The sequence below is a fragment of the Arachis ipaensis genome, chromosome B04 (genome assembly GCF_000816755.2).
Source record: "Arachis ipaensis cultivar K30076 chromosome B04, Araip1.1, whole genome shotgun sequence".
In the NCBI taxonomy this organism is placed as follows: Eukaryota; Viridiplantae; Streptophyta; class Magnoliopsida; order Fabales; family Fabaceae; genus Arachis; species Arachis ipaensis.
In genome coordinates this window covers 109,454,936-109,474,997 of record NC_029788.2, presented here as the reverse complement: position 1 = coordinate 109,474,997, position 20,062 = coordinate 109,454,936, and the positions used below count along the sequence as shown (strand labels likewise).

At 35.6% G+C, this 20,062-nt stretch overlaps 3 protein-coding genes and 1 long non-coding RNA gene across 6 annotated transcripts; 3 read left to right on the top strand and 1 right to left on the bottom strand.

Moving 5' to 3' along the window:
* Positions 1 to 3,620, top strand: LOC107639622. Of its 3 annotated transcripts, none has more exons than XR_001620238.2 (9): positions 1 to 35; positions 432 to 543; positions 957 to 1,246; positions 1,960 to 2,043; positions 2,158 to 2,242; positions 2,346 to 2,472; positions 2,695 to 2,783; positions 2,989 to 3,043; positions 3,308 to 3,605. It is a non-coding gene; the product is annotated as an uncharacterized LOC107639622 (long non-coding RNA). The 3 variants fall into 3 exon arrangements; XR_002361597.1 differs by having other exon boundaries at positions 1,899 to 2,043; XR_002361596.1 differs by having other exon boundaries at positions 957 to 2,043; positions 3,308 to 3,620.
* On the top strand, positions 11,380 to 15,944 carry LOC107639620 (pentatricopeptide repeat-containing protein At4g11690-like). Its single transcript, XM_021122543.1, has 5 exons — positions 11,380 to 11,780; positions 12,648 to 12,749; positions 13,187 to 13,711; positions 14,192 to 14,377; positions 14,674 to 15,944. The coding sequence occupies exon 5, from the start codon at positions 14,829 to 14,831 to the stop codon at positions 15,942 to 15,944; it is 1,116 nt and encodes a 371-aa protein (XP_020978202.1). The 5' UTR covers positions 11,380 to 11,780; positions 12,648 to 12,749; positions 13,187 to 13,711; positions 14,192 to 14,377; positions 14,674 to 14,828.
* Positions 16,004 to 17,755, top strand: LOC110271563 (pentatricopeptide repeat-containing protein At4g11690-like). The gene is made up of 2 exons (XM_021122542.1): positions 16,004 to 16,504; positions 17,468 to 17,755. Exons 1-2 carry the CDS (start codon positions 16,004 to 16,006, stop codon positions 17,753 to 17,755), a joined length of 789 nt encoding a protein of 262 aa, XP_020978201.1.
* On the bottom strand, positions 17,743 to 19,198 carry LOC107639621. Its single transcript, XM_021121542.1, has 2 exons — positions 18,878 to 19,198; positions 17,743 to 18,651 (listed from the first exon to the last, which is right to left on the bottom strand). The coding sequence occupies exons 1-2, from the start codon at positions 19,193 to 19,195 to the stop codon at positions 18,595 to 18,597; spliced, it is 375 nt and encodes a 124-aa protein (XP_020977201.1). The 5' UTR covers positions 19,196 to 19,198; the 3' UTR covers positions 17,743 to 18,594.

Here is a 20,062-nt window from a genome sequence, read left to right as displayed (position 1 = left end):
CCTTCTTTCCCTGTTTTGATTGTCTCTGCTTCCAGGTTTTGGTTTCAAAATTCTTTTAATTTCTGTTGAATTCAATTAATTTTGTTTAGTTAGTTTGATTTTAGTAATTAGTTAAGTTAGATTTGTTTTCTGATTAGTGGATTTTTAGGTTGTTAAAATAGGATTAGATTAGGTTCTGATTCTGAATAGCTGAGAAATATTTAGATTGTTAATCTGGATTGCTGAACATTGTTAATATGAGCTTGATGAATGCTATAGTGCTCTAGAACAGAAATTTAATTCAGTTAATACTAGTTTGGATTCATCATTTTTAGTTTTTAAATTCAACTCAATATCCTCAGCTACAGTACGATTTTTTCTTTGTTCCTTGTTTTGTTTTTTTCTATCATTTTAACACAAAAGAGAGTAATTACTTGCTTCTTCCTTTGCAGACTATTGTTCTGGTCTGTATTTTTGCATGTGTTTGATGAAGATGACAATGAATTAGAAGTTCTTGAAATAATTCATCATTATGTGGAGATTCTTGATCGGTATTTTGGCAGTGTGAGTTCTCATCAAAGCTTTAACTTTTGAATACTACTATCTAATTTACTAGTGGAAGTATTCCCGTTCTGTTTCGAAAGATATAGTGTTGATCTAATGACTGAACTGCTTTTGACCATAGCCAATATTGGTGCTATTCATTTACTGTTATAATCGATGCTGACAGATAAACAAGGGGAAAATTAAGAAAGTTAGTATTGGATTTTGTTAATGGTGAGATTTAGATTTACATTAGAGATACACACTACATATAAGATGGTAACTATCAAGAAACTAACACATTGTAGTAGCCAACATCCAGAAGTAATTAACCTCTAATTAAGTCACTAATATCTCTAAAATTTAACTTGACTGGTTGAGTGATTAAAGGATTGGACTAAGATTTTTCTTTCATTGAAAACTTCAATTTTCAGACGGAGAAAACCAAGAGATCTGATATAAATAGACCAAAAGGAATTATCAGCTCAGTTGAAATATCTACTGGTTTTGGATTTGGTTACATATTAGGCATTACCTTTGCAGTTACTGATATCCCTTACCTATTGAGTGAAGACAATGATGCTGGTGGATATGCCATTGCTCAAATATTTTATATGGAATTCAAGAAAATATATGGCCATGGATTTGGGGTTTTTATGTGCTTGGTGATTATTGCTATTACCATATTTTTCTGTGGTATGGGTTCAATTACCAGCAACTCAAGGTAAATGTACCTAAAATTTGGTGCTGTGCATGTTGCATTTGCATATTAGAGGCTTTATAATCTCTCTAGTTGTTTATATTTAAGTACTTAAAAAATGTACAGGATGGCTTATGCTTTCTCAATAGATGGGGCCATGCCCTTGTCATCATTGTGGCATAAAGTTAATTAGAAGGAGGTTCTTATAAATGCTGTTTGGCTTTCTGTTTTGATTTCATTTTGCTTGGCTCTAACGGTATGTGCTTTTTTATTTTGTTAAGAAATATTAAATATTTTAAATTTTAAAATGCTCTTAAAACTACATCTTCTCTTATTTGTCCTTGGCAACAATGTAGGGGAACTAGTATTTATCTAACTCTGCTAGAGATTCATAAGCACTATTCAGTTTATAGTCTCTAGTACAAGTGTTATGCTAACTGAAAGTAGAAACTAAATAACAGAATTGTAACTAACCACTAACTGTGAGCTAACCAATTCTATATAAACAATGCTATTTGTGTGTGTGAAATCTGTTCTTGGCAAATATCTAACTCAACTCTAATTCTATTATAGTCTCTTGGAAGTATGGTAGTATTTCAGGCCACAGTGTTAATAGCAGTAATTACTATTTATATAGCATATGCACTTCCAATATTCTTCGGAGTGACATTGACAGCAAAGCATTTTGTGCCTGGGGCTTTCAACTTGGGCCGGTATGGGCTCATTCTGGGTTGCAGTTATCTGGGTTGTGATAAGCTTTAAAGTCGTCAGGATGATTTAGAGTCTCTTGGCTATGTGCTTATGTATTTCTTAAGAGGAAGGTATGTTTTTTCCCACTATTCGTTCTAACTTTCAAGACATATTAAGTTTTAAAAAAATGTTGCATATCAATTGAACAAGAAACGGGTCTTGACTATTTAGTTTTTGCCTTTCAGCCTTCCCTGACAGGGTCTGAAAGCTGTCACCAAAAAGGAAAAATATGATAGGATTTGTGAGAAGAAGTTGTCAACTCCCATTGAGGTATGTGTGTGTTTTTTTTTTCAGTTTGATAAAATGATTGATCTTCGAACTTAAGATTGAGTACTTGAAACCTTGACTAAAGATTGATATGTTTTTCTCCTAGATGCTTTGCAAGTCATATCCCGTGGAGTTCGCTTCTTACTTTCATTATTGCCACTCCTTGACATTTGATCAACTACCAGATTATGGATTCTTGAAGTGCTTGTTTCGTGATTTGTTCTCTCGTGAAGGTTTTGACTGTTTGCTTTTATATACTTGATTTGATTTTAACTAATTTGCCAGATAACAGGAAAATTTAGTCTATGTTTAGTAAGGGTAATAATTTGCTTGTGAATTAGTATTTTGATGGTACCAATTAACATTAATCCTAGGATTTCAAAACTTCATGGTATGTGTTCTATTTTAATTCTTCCTTGTCGAAATAATCTTATTCAGCCGAATTCAATGTGCAGAATTTGAATCTGACAATTTGTTTGACTGGACCATTCTAAAGTACCAGCAGACACAGCAGAGACACAAATAGCTACAAAATCAAACAACTGTTAGTAGTTTCTCGCTATATTTTTATTATCCTTTTTGAACAACTTTCACACCATAATTGCATGTAGTTCAATATTTTTATTACCCTTTTAGAACAAATTTCATGCCATGGATTGATATTGTTAATTGGCATTTGTGATAGTTTCTTTGAATGATGTCCTAATCTTATTCTTTTTCTGACATGATGAGTGTTTGGAAATTTTCAGCCTTCAGCTGTTGTGCCTAGCAGTTTAGAACCCATGGCTACGGACAAGAATACAGGTAACTTCATTCTTGTCACTTACAAGGCGAAAAACAATTATTAGAAAATAATCATAATAGCTAACTTAGGTTATTTTCATGAAACTTGTTGTCTAAATCTTAAACACAAAACCTAATAGCTTCTGATATAATCCTAAGATGGGAATATGAGAACATATATTTTCCAACTAACTCTGTCTTATCTTAACTGTTAACTGCATTCCAAGAATTTTCAGTATAGTGAAGTGATGCTTTATGATCCTGATGCTTCACATTCCATTTCAGGTTCAGGAGTCAATGATTCAACTCATGTAACTGCAACAAGACAGTTGGCGAACCAGAGTCATGATCGTCCAAGCGCAACTGCACAGTCATGAAATTGCAAGTCTTGCATTTCTTGCCTCCAATCCCTCTTTAAATGTGTATTCTTGTCCTTCCTGTGTTTAAGAAATTTTAGAAAATTCTAAGGATGCTACTCTACTAATGTTTCTGAGACATGGATGTAATTTTCACTCCATATGGATATATAACTGTACATTATTGAATGAATTGAGTTATATGCAAAGAAATATTATATAGATAATCTATTTTTCATATATCTCAAAGGAAAAAAATAATATATAATTTATATGAGTTGAGTTGGGTTTTTTATATTTATTTTGTATGAAAACATGTTTATTTTTGCAATGAAAAAATCTAAAAAAAAAATTCTATTTTATCTTACTGATGGATTTACAGACGAATTTTCTGTCTATATTCAGGGTTTGGAATGGTATTCCAAGGCTCAAATTACCGATGAAAAATCTGTCTCTAATTACCGACGAAAAATCCGTCAAAAAATCTGTCTCTAATTACCGACGAAAAATCCGTCAAAAAATCTGTCTCTAATTACCGACGGAAAACCCGTTTGAAAATTTGTCTCTAATTACTAACGAAAAATCCGTTGGAAAGTTTGTCGCCCAAGGGAAATGGAGGGGAGAATTTACTGAGGGAAAATCTGTCGGTAACTAGTAAAAATCTGTCAGTAAATTATCGACGGAAAAAAATCTGTCGGTAAATAATTTCTGACGAGACTTTTACAAAGGGACGAAATCTGTTAGTAACCAAAATTCATCTGTAATAAAGACTAAATCTGCCTATATTAAACAATTTTCTAGTTGTCTCAAGTTATTGAGTTAAATAATTAAAAAATTCAACTAATTGGACAAATACTACTCTATGCAAAAAAAAACTTTAAATTCATCAATCAAAACTTCAAGAACTTAAAATTTGCAAATATTAACAAAGCACTTGAACCAAAGGAAAATGAGGGTAAATGTGATGTAATTAAAGAGAAATTAAAGAGTACTTACAAAAGAGTTGATCAAAATCCAAGATGAAAACTTGAAACTATAAAATGCTACAAATGGAAATTTAGTAAACCCTAAGGGAGAATTTTCTACTCTACACTACTTCTACTCCTAATGCATATTTTTAACTAATCTAAACTAATGAAAACCTAATAAAACCTAATGCCTTCATATGTCTTCATTCCCCCTTGATATATCACTTCCAAAAGGCTTCAGCACTCCAAAAATTGGGCCAAGAGAGCCCCAAAATCGCAAACCACGTGCTTCATTAATGAAGTCACGCGTAGGGACCTGTGCGTACGCACACTTGCTGTTTTGCCACTTGTGCATACACATGGATGGTTGTGCGTACGCACACCTCTGATTTTTGTACTGGTGCGCACGCACAGATGGTTGTGCGTACGCACACTTCAGTGTGTGCTTCTCCTTTGCTTTCTTCATGTGTTCTCCCATTTTGCATGCTTCCTTCCACTTTCTACCAACCCACTCTTGCCTAATTGACCTGAAATCACTGACAAAACATATCACGGCATCGAATAGCATAAAAGTGGAATTAAATTGCTCAATTTAAGCACAAAAACGCATGTTTTCACATTTAGGTTCAATTTAGGGATAAAACACAAAAGTATGCTATTTTGGTGATTAAGTGTGAGTTTATGTGATGAAATCCATCCAAATTGAACAAAAAATTATCATCAAATATGGACTCATCAAGCATAAGAGGAGAAGACCTCCATCATTGTAGAGCTTACTCATTCTAGTGGAACAGGAACTTCAGGCGAGTGTATCTAGCATGAAGGTAGTCGACGCTAATAAGGGTGATCATGAAGCTTCTCGCGACATCACGATGGCTACTCATTAACGGGTACCTGATTCCTCTCTCTCTCTTTTTTTTTTATGGTTATTATGGATAGTACAAATTTCAACATCTTGACTTGGAATGTGAGGGGAGCCTCTAATAAAATGGCTAGGGTTTACTATAAGGAACTAGTTAAGAGATATCATCCATCGTTTTTTATTTTGGTTGATACTCATGTCCCTTTTTCTAATTTAAAGTCCTTTTGGGAGAAGTTGGGGTTTCATGATGTGGGTATTGTTAAGGCATGTGGCCATAAAGGGGGAATTTGATTTCTCTCATCTGTTAGTAATGTTAGCTGCAATATTATGGAGTCCTTCCCATCAATGTCTTACTGTTGATGTTCAGTTGGGTGATAAAAGATGGTTATGCAGTGCACTATATCAGAGTCTGAAACATTCCAATCGTGCTCTCCTTTGGGATCACCTCGTTTCTCTATCTTCTGCACATCAATGTCCCTGGATTTTTATAGGTGATTTTAATGAAGTTTTGTTTTCGAAAGAAGTAAGAGGTGGTATTTTTAATGAAACTAATTCTGGTGTCTTTGTTGAGACATTAGACGATTGTGATCTTCTTGATTTGCCTTGTAAAGGTAGAGGTTTTTACTTGGTATTGAAAAATTCAGGTGACAACAATATTACCAAAAAACTTGATAATGCTATTTTGAACATTTCTTGGAGGTACTGTTTTCTAGAAGCTTATTTGGAAGTTTTATCTAGACTTCATTCAGATCACTGTCCCATTCTTCTTAGATACTTTGGTTTGGCACAACCAAAAGGGAACAAACCTTTCAGATTTCAACAAGCTTAGACTACTCATCCTAGTTATAAGGAGGTGGTGCAACAAGCATGCAGAAGGAACACACTTTGAATAACTGATTATTTAGTTGAAGTGCAAAAGAGTTCTCTGAAATTCAACTGAGAGATCTTCAGTAATATCTTTGTGAGGAAGCAAAATTTGAAAAATCAGATTGAAGACATTGAAAAAAAACTTGAGCATTCAGATGTTCTATCTCTCAAAGTAAAGGAGAAAGAGTACCTTGAAGAATACAATGTTATTCCGCTACAAGAAGAGATGTTGTGGGCTTAAAAATCAAGAAAAAAATGAGTTCTTTTGAGTGATAAAAATAATAAATTTTTTCATACTCAAACGCTTGTGAGATAGAAATACAACAAGATTCATGGCTTATTTATCAATGATGGAACCTGGGCAACGGAGGCAGATATCTTACAAAGAGAAGCAAGGACATTTTTTCAAAATCTTTTTTGTTCCACATAGGATGTAGTGCTAGACAGCATGGGCGAGTGTCCTTTGCCTTCTCTCCCTCATGAAGCTTGTGATGCTTTGACAACTCCTGTAAGGTTTGAAGAGGTGAAATAAGCTTTGTTTAGTATGAGTCCCCTTTAAGGCTCCTGGATTTGATGGATTCCAAACCATCTTCTTTAAGAAATATTGGAGTATAGTGGAAAAAGATGTCTAGACTTTGGTTACTAGTGCTTTTTCGGGTGCTCCCATCAATTCCTCGATTTTGAAACTTTAATTATTTTAGTCCTGAAGGATAGTTCTCCAACTAGTTTGAAAGAGTTTAGACCTATCAGCTTATGCAACGTGGTTTATAAGATTATTACTAAGGTCTTGATTAATAGACTACATCTCTTTTTAACTGATATTATTTGCCCGTTGCAAGGTGGTTTTATTACGGGTAGAGGGACCACTGACAACATCATCGTTGCTCAAGAGGTCTTGCATTTTATGAAACGTACCAAATCCAAGAAAGGCACTTTGGCCTTCACGATTGACCTTGAAAAGGCTTATGACAGAGTTAATTGGAGATTTCTAGAGCAGACTTTACAGCTTTTTGGTTTCCTTATTGCTACTATCCACCTTATTATGTCTTGCGTTCATTCATCCTTTTTATCTATTATGTGGAATGGTTCAAAGCTTGAAGGGTTTTTCTTTTGTAGAAGTCTTATGCATGGAGACCCGATGTCTTCCTATTTATTCATTCTCTGCATGGAGCGATTAACCTGTCTTATTAGTACAAAGGTGGATGAAGGTTTGTGGGAGCCGGTTGCGGTGTCTAGAGAGAGGCTTTGGATTTCTCACTTTATGTTTATCGATGATCTGCTTCTTTTTTGTAAGGCTACAAAATCCTAGGTCCAGCTTGTGATGAATGTGCTTCACTTCCTTAGCAAGGCCTCAGGTTTGAAGGTGAATGTAGATAAATCCAAAACTCTTTGCTCCAGAAACGTTTCAAATAGAATAAGAGAATTATTTACTAGCATTTCATTTATTCGTTTCACTCATAATCTGGGGAAGTATTTGGGGGGTAAACTTGAATCATGAGAGGGTTAATAGAACTTCTTTTTCATGGAGTTTTGGACAAGATTCGATCTAGACTAGCTAGATGGAAAGGTAAGCTTCTTAACAAGGCCGGTAGATTTTGTCTCATTAATTATGTTGTTGTATCTATTCCCGTATACCATATGCAAATTGCTTTCTTTCCTAATTTTGTTTGCAACAAAATAGATTCTATGATGCATCAATTCTTGTGGAAGGAGAATTTGAGGGGAAAGGCTTAGCTTGGTTAAATGGACAACGGTGATTACTCCCAAGTGGTACGGTGGTATTAGAATCAGCGATGCTTACTGTGTTAACATTGCTCTCTTGGAAAAACTTATTTTGCATCTTTTATATTACAAAGACAAGCTCTGGGTTCAATTGATGATTGTTAAGTATTTATCTAATAGATTTCTTTGAGAGTTTTCTTATGTTTGTGCTCCATTTTATACTTGGTGCAGTATTGAGAAAGCTAGTAGATGGCTTAGAGAGGGTTACTCTTGGTTTATTGGACCTTTGGACCAATCTTTTTGGTTTGGCAAATGAAAACCAGAGGGCCCTCTGATAATAAAAGTCCCTTACGTCCATATTAGTGATTCGGATCTCAAACTGTAAGACGTGGAAAGATGGCAGGTGGTTTTAGAAAAGTGCTACTCTTCTATTTTGAATAATGTGCGGTTTGAGCTCAATAGGTACAATCCAAATGTTCAAAGCGGATCAAAGGCTGGTTGGATCTAGGGACATTATAACTTTTATACAACCAAGAATGGGTCTGAATGGGTTGCGTAGAGAAAATTCAATTGGCAGTGGGTGTGAAAATTACAAACTTTGCAGAAGATTAAATTTTTTGTGTCACTTGCTCTTCATAAGGCTTTGCCTATTGCATCTTTCAGAGCTAGAAGAGCTCTTGCTAGTTCTGATATTTGTTCTCGTTGGAATAATGAAGTGGAGTCTATTTTTCATTATTCGAGTGACTGCAGTATGGCAAAAAATATTTGGTATAGGCTCGGTTTTTTTCTCAATCTTTCTTCTCGAACTATAACTTTTAGGATTGGTTTACTTTGAATGTTAAGAAGGATGTTTTTCTTTTCTTATCTGATGTGTGGTGGATTTGGCGTAGTCGCAATAATGACATTTTCAATTCTGATCATCCTTGTTCTCCAACTAAACTTCAAATCCTTATTTATAATTCATGTCAAGACTTCATTAATTCAGTTCATATCCGAGAAGATGTTACCCCTCCTTTTTTGTTGACTGATTGGATGGTCCCTTCTTGAATAAGTTCAAGATAATATTAGTTTAGCAGGGGTTTGGTTGTAACATTAAAAATTCAGTTGGTGAGTGCGTGAAAGATTATGTTGGTCCTCTTTCATTTAAATCAATTCTTATAGGGGAGCTTTTTGCTATTTAGAAGTGTCTAACTTTAGCTTGAGAGATGGATATTCGTGATGTTACTTGTGAAACAGACTGTCTCGAAGCTATTTTTCTTATTCAAACTACAAATGCCTTTATTCATGTCATGGATAAGGATATTGTAAAAAAAATTAAGATTTGCTGATGAGAGACTAGCCTGCTTCGATTAATTTAGTACTGCATTCTGCTAATATTGTTGTTGGCTCATTAGCTAAAGATGCCGCAAAAAATAATGAGTCTTATAACAAGTGGGCTATTCTTATTAAGTATATTAGAAGACTAATTCAAAAAAATTTTAAAAAACTTTTAACTTCTTAATTGTATTATCTGCTATTTTTTTTCTTGTTGGTTTTTATTTATTTATTTTTTCTTTCTCTATCAAACACCAAAAACCATGGTTTTGAAAATGGAATCGGACCGGCCAGTTCAACCGGGTTAACCAGGAACTGATCACCTAGCCGGTCCGGATAAGCCTATAAATTGCCTGACAAAAAATCGGTGAAAAAATCGGCCGAACCGAAAGTTAATCGATGAACCGGCAGAACCGTCCGATTTTTTGGCGGGTTTTGGGTTTGAAAATAAACCCTCTAAACGGCGTCGTTTGGTCCTTTAAAAAAAAAAGAGGAAACAAACTAAGAAAGCCTAAGCTAACTAACGAAGTGCTGAACCCATCTTCTTCAGTTAGTACTCAGCAGCAACTCATCTCATCTCTCTTCTCTGAGAACCATAGAAGCCACCAACACCAATCGAGCAGCCCACCGCCACCGCATCCGGCAACCACCGCGTCCCCCAGCCACCGCATCCTGCAGCCACATCAGCGACGGGTTTGACCACCGCAGCCACCACCACTGCAGCCCATCGCTACCGCATCCCGCAGCCACCGCGCTTCTCAGTCCGCTCAATGGCTCACTCTGCTTCCCCTTTCAACAAAATCACCATCCAAAGGGACAACACTGTTAGTCTTCTTTCCCTCTCCCTTTCCCATTTATTTTCCAGGTTTTCAGTTCTGGACTCGGAGTCTTTGTTTTATTGTGTACATCCACTTTATAAATTGTGTTCTCAATATCATCTTTCTAAGCAAATTCTAGGGTATCGAATGCAATACTACTCTGTGTATACTATGCACCTGTTCTAAGCAAATTCTAGGTTCCTAATTTGCGGTATCTATTTTCAATTATTAGACATTTGATGCATACATCGTTAGAAAAGAAGATGCTCCTGGAATTGTTGTTCGTTAGAAGTGGTGGGGTGTGGATTTTGAAATCAAGAATCATGCTGTCAAGATTTTTCAGCTAGGTCCCAGATTTAAAGCTCTTATTCCAGAGTAAGATAACGGTGCTTTCATAAGATTTGCTGATCTGAATTCTTTATCCGTTATATGATATTATAATCTTCAATTGGATAACTTATGAAAATTGAAATTGCTTCCATTGTTCTTTTTCTTTTTTTTTTTGGTCAGAAAATTGCTTCCATTGTTCCACTCTGTATAAAGGAAAGGTTGGTCTTGATGTTGCGGAAGCCCAACATTTGATGGATGGGCTAGATTGGCAAGGCGCTGTAAAGGATATAGAGGCCTTGGTTAAATGGCTTAAAGAAAATGGTTCAAAGAAGGTTTGTTACCGTTAATTTGTTTTGAACATGATCTGATGGATATGTTAATTTCTTCACTAGTTTTTTAATTTTGTAATTTTATGATCATTCCCTGGTTGACTTGAACCTACAAAAGCATAAATTAGCCTTAGCTTTATGATTTGAAGTAAATTAGTTTGAAACTTTTGGTGGTACTTCTGAAGATGGTGGCTTTGGATTACCTGTTTATGATGGAGATATTAAAACACTTAATAATGATTATGATTTGTGATGAGTTGCACCTTTGACTAGTTGAGAACTTGTTAGTAATTGTTTCTTTTGATAGTAAAACATTATGTGTTTGTCATTATGTGCTTTTTGTTGTTTTTAGTTATGAACTTTGAAGTTGTTTGTGAACTTCTAATATTAAATTATGGATAATTTATTACGTGAAATTTTAAAATTTTTAAGTTAGAAATTATTTAATTTATATATTTAATATTTAATTAAGCCGGTTAAACTCCGGTCGAACCATTGAACTATTGAACCAGTGTTCTCACCGATTTATTGACCAGTCCGGTTCTTGCAACCTTGCCAAAAACCAACACATGGAAAAAAATATTTTTTCTTCTATTTTCTTTCTACTTATTTCTTTTTCTCTCATATTCTTTTGTTCCATCAGACATCAGCTATCCAAACCAAGGTTCTGAAAATCGGTTCGAACCGATCAGTCGAACCAGTTGAACCATGAACCGTTGCCAAACATGGTCTGGTCAGAAATTAAAATCGTAAAATTTAAAAACCAACATTGGACCGCTGAATTGGCCGAGAACCGATCAGTCGAACTGAACCATGAACCGGCCGGTTTTTGAAATGGGTCAAAAATCAAAATTTCCAAAAACAGTGCGTTGAAACTTGGTTGTGATTTTTGAACCCTAATATGCCTAACACACAGTAACACCCCTCTTGGCCTCTCCTCTCCAAGCAGAACGCGAAGCAGCACATAGTAACACCCTAGCCCTAGGTTCCTTGCCGCCGCCGTCCCCAGGTTCTCGGCGCCTCCACTTCTTACTCTTCCCCCTGTCCGGAACCCAGGTAGCTCAGCTCGTCGTCCCCATCTTCCCTGGCTTCTTTGTTCGTGGCTTGGAGCAGCTCGCCGTTGGGTCGCCGCTTGCCGTTGCCTCGCCTATCGCCGTCGTCTGGCCAGTTGCCATCCGTGTCTTCGTCGAAGGTTAGTGATGGCTCTATTTAATTTTGCTTCTGGTTACTTATGGCTCTGTTAGTCTGTTTAATTTTGCTTCGCATCCGCTCTTTCTTTTTAATTTTGCCATGGTTAGTGGTTACTGATGAGTGATGAGTGATGGCTCTGTTTAATTTTGCTTCTGGTTACTGATGGGTCTGTTTAATTTTGCCTCGCATCCGCTTCTTCCTTTTTATTTTGCTCTGTTTACTGATGAGTGATGGCTTTGTTTAATTTCTGAATGCTTGGTGGTTCTTATTCTTTTTAATTTCTGGAATTTTTGTTCAAATTTTTGTGTAATGTTTTGTAATGTTTTATAATGTTTGTTGCTGTTTTGTAATTGCTAGTTGCTGGGTGCAGGATTAGTGTCATCACTGTTTTGAAATGTTTATGTACTAATTTTTGTTTCTATTTTGTCATTGCTGGTTGCTGGTTGCTGGATGGAGGTTTAGTGTAATTATTGGTTAATGATTGTTGCTCAATGCTGATTGTTGAGTTTAGATATGGTCTTGTTGCTGAATGCTGTTTGTTCTGAATGGTAAATGTTTGTTGCTGAATGCTGCTGCTGTTTTTAATTTCGTGAATGATTTATTAATTTCATTGTTCTTAATTTCTGTTCTTATTAAAAAATTTGCAATTGGTGATCTTTTAATTTATTATATGCTTCATGTTTTTAATTTCACTCTGCTTCTAGGCTTTGAAATCAGTTTATGATAACTGTGATGCAATTATTTAGTTGGATAACTGATGTAATTATTGAGTTCAAGAGACTAGTTTTTCTGTTCTCGTTATTAGTAAGACATGGATAGTTTAGAATTTTCTATTTCTTTCCCTTACTTCTGAAGTTCATTATTTCAGAAGGTTCAGTGTTGGCTTCAACTTTCAAATGGGAATTGGGAGCTGGTGAAGATAATAACATCTTTTGGAAGTGAGTCTGTTGTTTCCTTGCCTAATGGAAAAGTAAGATATGATCTAGAATTACAACAGTACACAGTGATGTTTGTTACATCTATAGCTGGACTCAGTGAGACAACTGGAAAATGTTCTTTTTATTTAACCTTGTTAACCGTATGTTGTACAATTCAGACAAAAGCAGGACCTATTTTGGTTGCCATAAATCCCTTCAAGAAAGTTTCTCTGTAGAATTAAAATGGCCTGTTTTGTTTTACTTTTTGACTACATTAAGACAATATTCTCTATCTTTAACTTGTGCACTATAATTCAATCTAGTTATTTTTAATGGAAATATAATTATGTTAATTGTGAACAAATTTGTTGTATGTTTTTGTGTATTTTGATGATTAATTACATTTAGTTGGTGATATTTTATGTATGGTTTTAAATTTGAAAGATATTTTATGATGTTTATTTATAATTTATTTATTATTTTATTAAAGAACAGTTTTTTCGGTTGAATCACGGTTAGATCGGTTGGACCAATAAACCAATAAACCAATGACTAGAACGGTTCGATAACCGGTTCGATTTTCAGAACCTTGATCCAAACAGAGTGAAACCTCCAATTTTACCCTTATTCCCTTAAGTCTATCCGCGAACACTCCTGTCCGCCCAGCCCCAGACCTCCTCAGTCCTCACTCCTCAGACACAACCCCTCGTCCTTCAATCTCCTCCGCCATCCGCCGGACAGCAGCAGCCGCGGAGGCCCTATCCGCTTTCCCTCCACCCTCCTCAACTCTCTGTCAGCCCTATCCTCTCCCGCTCCCTTCGTCGTAGTCGCGCTCCCTCTCCGTCGCCCTCCACGCAGCAGCAGCCTCTGTGTCGTCCTCCACGCAGCAGTATCCCGTGTCGTCCTCCGTGCATCGCAGCGCACTCCAGCTGGCAGCCACTTCCGTGTCTTCGTCCTCTCCTTCCTGCACTCTGCCACATCATCAGCATCATCAAGAATGGAGCCTTTGACTCAGGTTGGTTCTTGATTTTTTGTCTGATTTTTCCCTGCTTATATTTTTTTCTGTTCTTGATTTGATTCTGGTCTGTTCTTAATTTTTTTAGTTCTTGATTTTTGTTCTTGATTTTTGTTATAATTTTTAATTTGTTCTTGATTCTTGGTTGAGATATTTTCTGAAGTTCTCTAGTGTTTTTTTGGTTGCTGTTCTTGGTTCTTGTTTTTTGGTTATGATTTTCGACTGCTGTTTTTTTCTTCTGTTCTGTTTTTGAGCTGATTCTGTTCTTGATTTTTGTTCTTAAGTTTTGTCTGCATCTATTTTTCACTGCCAGTTTCTGTTCTGTTCTTGATTCTTAGATTTTTGTTATGATTTGAATTTGTTTTCTAACTTTTGTGGTTGTTTTATTTGATTTTAACTTGTAGTTTGGTGTTCTAATTTCAATTTTGGTTTAGTGTTCTCTGTTCTTATTTTATTTTATTGTTTTTGATATTACTGCAGTTTGATAACAGTACAAGTGACAACATTGGTGAAACAGGAAGACCGAAAAACCAAATCAAATCAATCCAATTACAATTGGTTTAGTTTGGTTTGGTTAGCCTTAGATAAAAAACCAACCGAATATTTGTTCAATGTATTGGATGGCCTTTCCTCTAACAACCGAACTATACTGCACTGTGAACACCGGTACATAATATTGCTTGTACCTGCTTTATTTATTTATTGATTTATACAGAGCAATGTTAGGGGGCCAGCAACATTTGTGATTGGTAGCCATCAACTAGCCATCAATGATGATTTGATGGTGTGAAATTGGTGTGAGATATCATCCAATGACTCACATTTCTCTGCTGGTTACATGCTGGCCAAAATGCAATAAATTTGCTGGCCCCCTAGACTTTTCCTTATTTCACATGCTTGCACCTCCAGCTAGGATTAGCCATACCTTTCTGTATCTTTTCTTTTCTTTTAATCATCTGCAGTTTCGGCCTTTTCTAAAACTCGGGTTTGGGCTCCACATGAAATGTTATTGTTGTTGAAGCCCAACTCATTCTCACAAGGTTCTGAAATTCAAACACTTGGAAGTGTCTCACTATATATTCTGTATCTGGAAGTGTAATTGTGAAGAGGAGAAATCATGTGTCATAGTTACAAAGCTCTGGTTCTAATTCAAAAAATGGTGAAAGTGCCTCCAACAAAAGCACTTTCTTTGTTCAATTCTTTAAACCATCACCACACCCCTCAGTCTATTTCCTTCATTCTTAACCATCTTCTCTCCTCTGCCATGCTCTCCCATGCCCATTCACTTCTCCTCCGCCTCATCTCCAGCAGAATTTCCTCTCCTTTCTTCTCTCCATCATCACTCATGCACCAACTCACACACACCCAGTTCATTCATAATTCAACACATACTCTTCTCTACGAGGCAATCATTAATGCCTATGTTCATTCTCACTTACCTGATCAAGCTCTCTGTTTCCTCAACCACATGGTTCGTAATGCCCATTTTCCCACATCAAACACCTTTAATAACCTTTTGATCTTGCTCCTTAGATCTAATTGTTTTGGTAAAGCATGGCTGCTTTTCAATGAAATAAAGGGTAAGGTTGCTATGGATGTCTACAGTTTCGGGATTATGATCAAGGGTTGCTGTGAAGTTGGTGACTTGATCAAGAGTTTTCGGCTTTTGGCTTTGTTGATTCGCATGGGTTTCTCTCCAAATGTTGTCTTATACACTACCTTGATTGATGGTTGTTGCAAGATTGGTGATGTTCATTTGGCAAAGAAGTTGTTTTGTAAGATGGAGGGGTTGGGCTTAGTTCCCAATCAGCACACTTATAGTGTATTGATAAACAGGTTCTTCAAGCAAGGCCTTCAAAAGGAAGCATTTCTAATGTATGAAAATATGAAGCAGAGAGGAACGGTGCCCAATGTTTATGCTTACAATTGTATCATCAAAGAATATTGTAAGGATGGGAATGTAGATAAGGCTTTTAAGGTGTTCAATGAAATGCGTGAGAAAGGTGTGGCATATGGTATTGTAACGTATAATATTTTGATTGATGGGTTGTGCAGGTTGAAGAAGCTTCAGGAAGCAGTAAAGTTGGTTGATAAAGTGTATCTTGTTGGCTTAACTCCTAATTTAGTTACATATAATACACTAATCAATGGTTTTGTGGCATTGGAAAGATGGACACTGCTGTTAGATTATTTAATCAATCAAAGGCAATTGGACTATCGCCATCATTGGTGACCTACAATACTTTGATTGCAGGGTATTGTAAGATTGGAAATTTGGATAGAGCTCTTAACATGGTCAAGGAAACGGAGGAGAGAAGCATTGCTCCTTCCGAAGTGACTTATACAATCCTTATTGATGCTTTTGTACAATTAAATCATATGGACAAAGCATTTGAAATAAAGTCTTTAATGGAGAAGTCTGGTTTGAATTTAGATGTTTTTACATGTATCCTTTTGCATGGGTTTTGTATGAACGGTAATATGAAAGAAGCATCAAAGCTCTTCAATTCATTGGGTGAGCTGCGCTTGGAACCAAACAGTGTCATTTATAATATCATGATTCATGGTTATTGCAAAGAAGAAAGCTCTTACAGGGCTCTTAGATTACTCAAAGAAATGATTGACAATGGAATGGTTCCAAATTTGGCTAGCTTTTGTTCAACCATAGGGCTTCTTTGCAAGGAAGGAAAGTGGAAGGAAGCGGAGTTTCTCATACAGAAGATGATAAATTCAGGATTGGAGCCCTCAGTTTCTTTGTACAATATGATTTACCGAGCCAAAAGTGAAGTTCTGGTACAATAGCCATGAAAATAATATAACAGATTCATAGCTTTACTTTATCTTCCATTCTGCTTCATATCATAGTATAAATTATGATAATTAATCAAGCAAATTTAAGAATATTTTTTAATTTATTTGTTGCTCAATTTGATTATGATAGAATATCTTGAGTGCATATTTCTGCAGGAGGTGCAAGCATGTGAAATAAATCAATAAATAAATAAAGCAGGTACAAGCAATATTATGTACCGGTGTTCACAGAGCAGTATAGTTCGCAGTGCAGTATAGTTCGGTTGTTAGAGGAAAGGCTATCTAATACATTGAACAAATATTCGGTTGGTTTTTTATCTAAGGCTAACCAAACCAAACTAAACCAATTGTAATTGGATTGATTTGATTTGGTTTTTCGGTCTTCCTGTTTCACCAATGTTGTCACTTGTACTGTTATCAAACTGCAGTAATATCAAAAACAATAAAATAAAATAAGAACAGAGAACACTAAACCAAAATTGAAATTAGAACACCAAACTACAAGTTAAAATCAAATAATTAAAAAACAACACAAAAGTTAGAAAACAAATTCAAATCATAACAAAAATCTAAGAATCAAGAACAGAACAGAAAACTGGCAGTGAAAAATAGATGTAGACAAAACTTTAAGAACAAAAATCAAGAACAGAATCAACTCAAAAACAGAACAGAAAAAAAACAGCAGTAGAAAATCATAACCAAAAAACAAGAACCAAGAACAGCAACCAAGAAAACACTAGAGAACTTCAGAAAATATCTCAACCAAGAATCAAGAACAAATTAAAAATCATAACAAAAATCAAGAACTGAAAAATTTAAGAACAGACCAGAATCAAATCAAGAATAGAAAAAAATATAAGCAGGGAAAAATCAGACAAAAAATCAAGAACCAACCTGAGTCAAAGGCTCCATTCTTGATGATGCTGATGATGTGGCAGAGTGCAGGAAGGAGAGGACGAAGACACGGAAGTGGCTGCCAGCTGGAGTACGCTGCGATGCACGGAGGACGACACAGGATACTGCTGCGTGGAGGACGACACAGAGGCTGCTGCTGCGTGGAGGGCGACGGAGAGGGAGCGCGACTACGATGAAGGGAGCGGGAGAGAGGATAGGGCTGACAGAGAGTTGAGGAGGGTGGAGGGAAAGGGGATAGGGCCTCCGCGGCTGCTGCTGTCCGGCGGATGGTGGAGGAGATTGAAGGACGAGGGGCCGAAATTCAACCGATTTAATTAAATATTAAATATATAAATTAAATAATTTCTAACTTAATAAAATTTAAAATTTCACGTAATAAATTATCTATAATTTAATATTAGAAGTTCACAAACAAATTCAAAGTTCATAACTAAAAACAACAAAACGCACATAATGACAAACACATAATGTTTTACTATCAAAAGAAACAATTACTAACAAGTTCTCAGCTAATCAAAGGTACAACTCATCACAAATCATAATCATTATTAAGTGTTTCAATATCTCCATCATAAACAGGTAATCCAAAGCCACCATTTTCAGAAGTATCACCAAAAGTTTCAAATTAATTTACTTCAAATCATAAAGCCAAGGCTAATTTATGCTTTTGTAGGTTCAAGTCAACTAGGGAATGATCATAAAATTACAAAATTCAAAAACTAGTGAAGAAATTAACATATCCATCAGATCATCTTCAAAACAAATTATCGGTAACAAATCTTCTTTGAACCATTTGCTTTAAGCCAATTAACCGAGGCTTCTATATTCTTTACAGCACCTTGCCAATCGAGCCCATCCATCAAATGTTGGGCTTCCGTGACATCAAGACCAACCTTTCCTCTATACAGACTAGAACAATGGAAGCAATTTTCTGACCAAAAAAAAAAAAAAAAGAAAAAGAACAATGGAAGCAATTTCAATTTTCATCAGTTATCCAATTGAAGATTATAATATCATATAACGGATAAAGAATTTAGATCAGCAAATCTTATGAAAGCACCGTTATCTTACTCTGGAATAAGAGCTTTAAATCCGGGACCTAGCTAAGAAATCATGATAGCATGATTCTTGATTTCAAAATCCACACCCCACCACTTCTAAAGAACAACAATTCCAGGAGCATCTTTTTTGCCAACGACGTATGCATCAAATGTCTAATAATTGAAAATAGATACCGCATATTAGCAACCTAGAATTTGCTTAGAACGGGTGCATAGCATACACAGAGTAGTATTGCATTTGATACCCTAGAATTTTCTTAGAAAGATGATATTGAGAACACAATTTATAAAGTGGATGTACACAAAAAAACAAAGACTCCGAGTCCAAAACTAAAAACCTGGAAAATGAATGGGAAAGGGAGAGGGAAAGAAGACTCACAGTGTTGTCCCTTTGGATGGTGATTTTGTTGAAAGGGGAAGCAGAGTGAGCCATTGAGCGGACTGAGAAGCGCGGTGGCTGCGGGATGCGGTGGCAGCTGGCTGCAGTGGTGGTGGCTGCGGTGGTCAAATCCGTCGCTGCTGTGGCTGCGGGACGCGGTGGCTGCGGGATGCGGTGGCGATGGGCTGCTCGATTGGTGGTGGTGGCTTCTATGGTTCTCAGAGAAGAGAGAAGAGATGAGTTGCTGCTGAGTACTGACTGAAGAAGACGGGTGGTGGTGACTTCTATGGTTCTCAATCTTAATTTGCAAATTGGCATAAGGTATAATAAGCCTAAAACTTTGTTTATCTGTTATGGTATATTTTGCAATTTTTGGTTGAATATTTATTGCTGAATTTTGCCTAAAACTTCTGATTTTTGTGCCTTTTTGCTTTGAAACTCCTCGAAAATGTTCCAAAACCTGCATTGCCTAACTCTTCTTCTTGTAAAAGACTTCAGTTTCTTGATTTGAGTAATAACAGATTATAAATTAGAACATAAAATTCTAAGATACTAATAATTTATAAATTCAGAAAATCTCTCTCGACTCACCGACTCTTTGAAATCTTCCATATAATAATATTGTTACTACTTTCTTCTTCTCATGATTTTCTTCAGAAGAGTAGTCTCTCTATATATAGTAATACTAGTACTAGTATATATATACTACAAGCAACGGATAATGTCTCAACTCCAGAAGGATCAACTCCTAATGAAGGTGACGCTTTAAATTATCATTTTTATGTAATTGTAAATTTTGATTTTATTCTGATTTATGTTAATTTTATACCCTCAGTAATTTTAATTTTATTGATATAGGTATTTTCAAATTACTTCATGGCTAGTAATGCTAGAAAAGACACACAAAGCAATATTGTTAATTTTCATTTATGTTAATTTTTTACATAGTACCAATTAATTTGTTAATTGTTATCTCTTTTGATTTTCAGGTTTAAATCTTGATTTACAAACTTTTTAATGATGATGAAGATGATGAAAGTGATCAAGAATAAGGGTTGAATATTCTTTTATATCTAATATTGTAATTTCTTTATTATGGTGAATCTAAATTTGTAGTGATCTAACACTTTTTTTTTTAATTTCTAGTTATTTGAGCTAATGACATTGTATGAATTTTATGTTTGT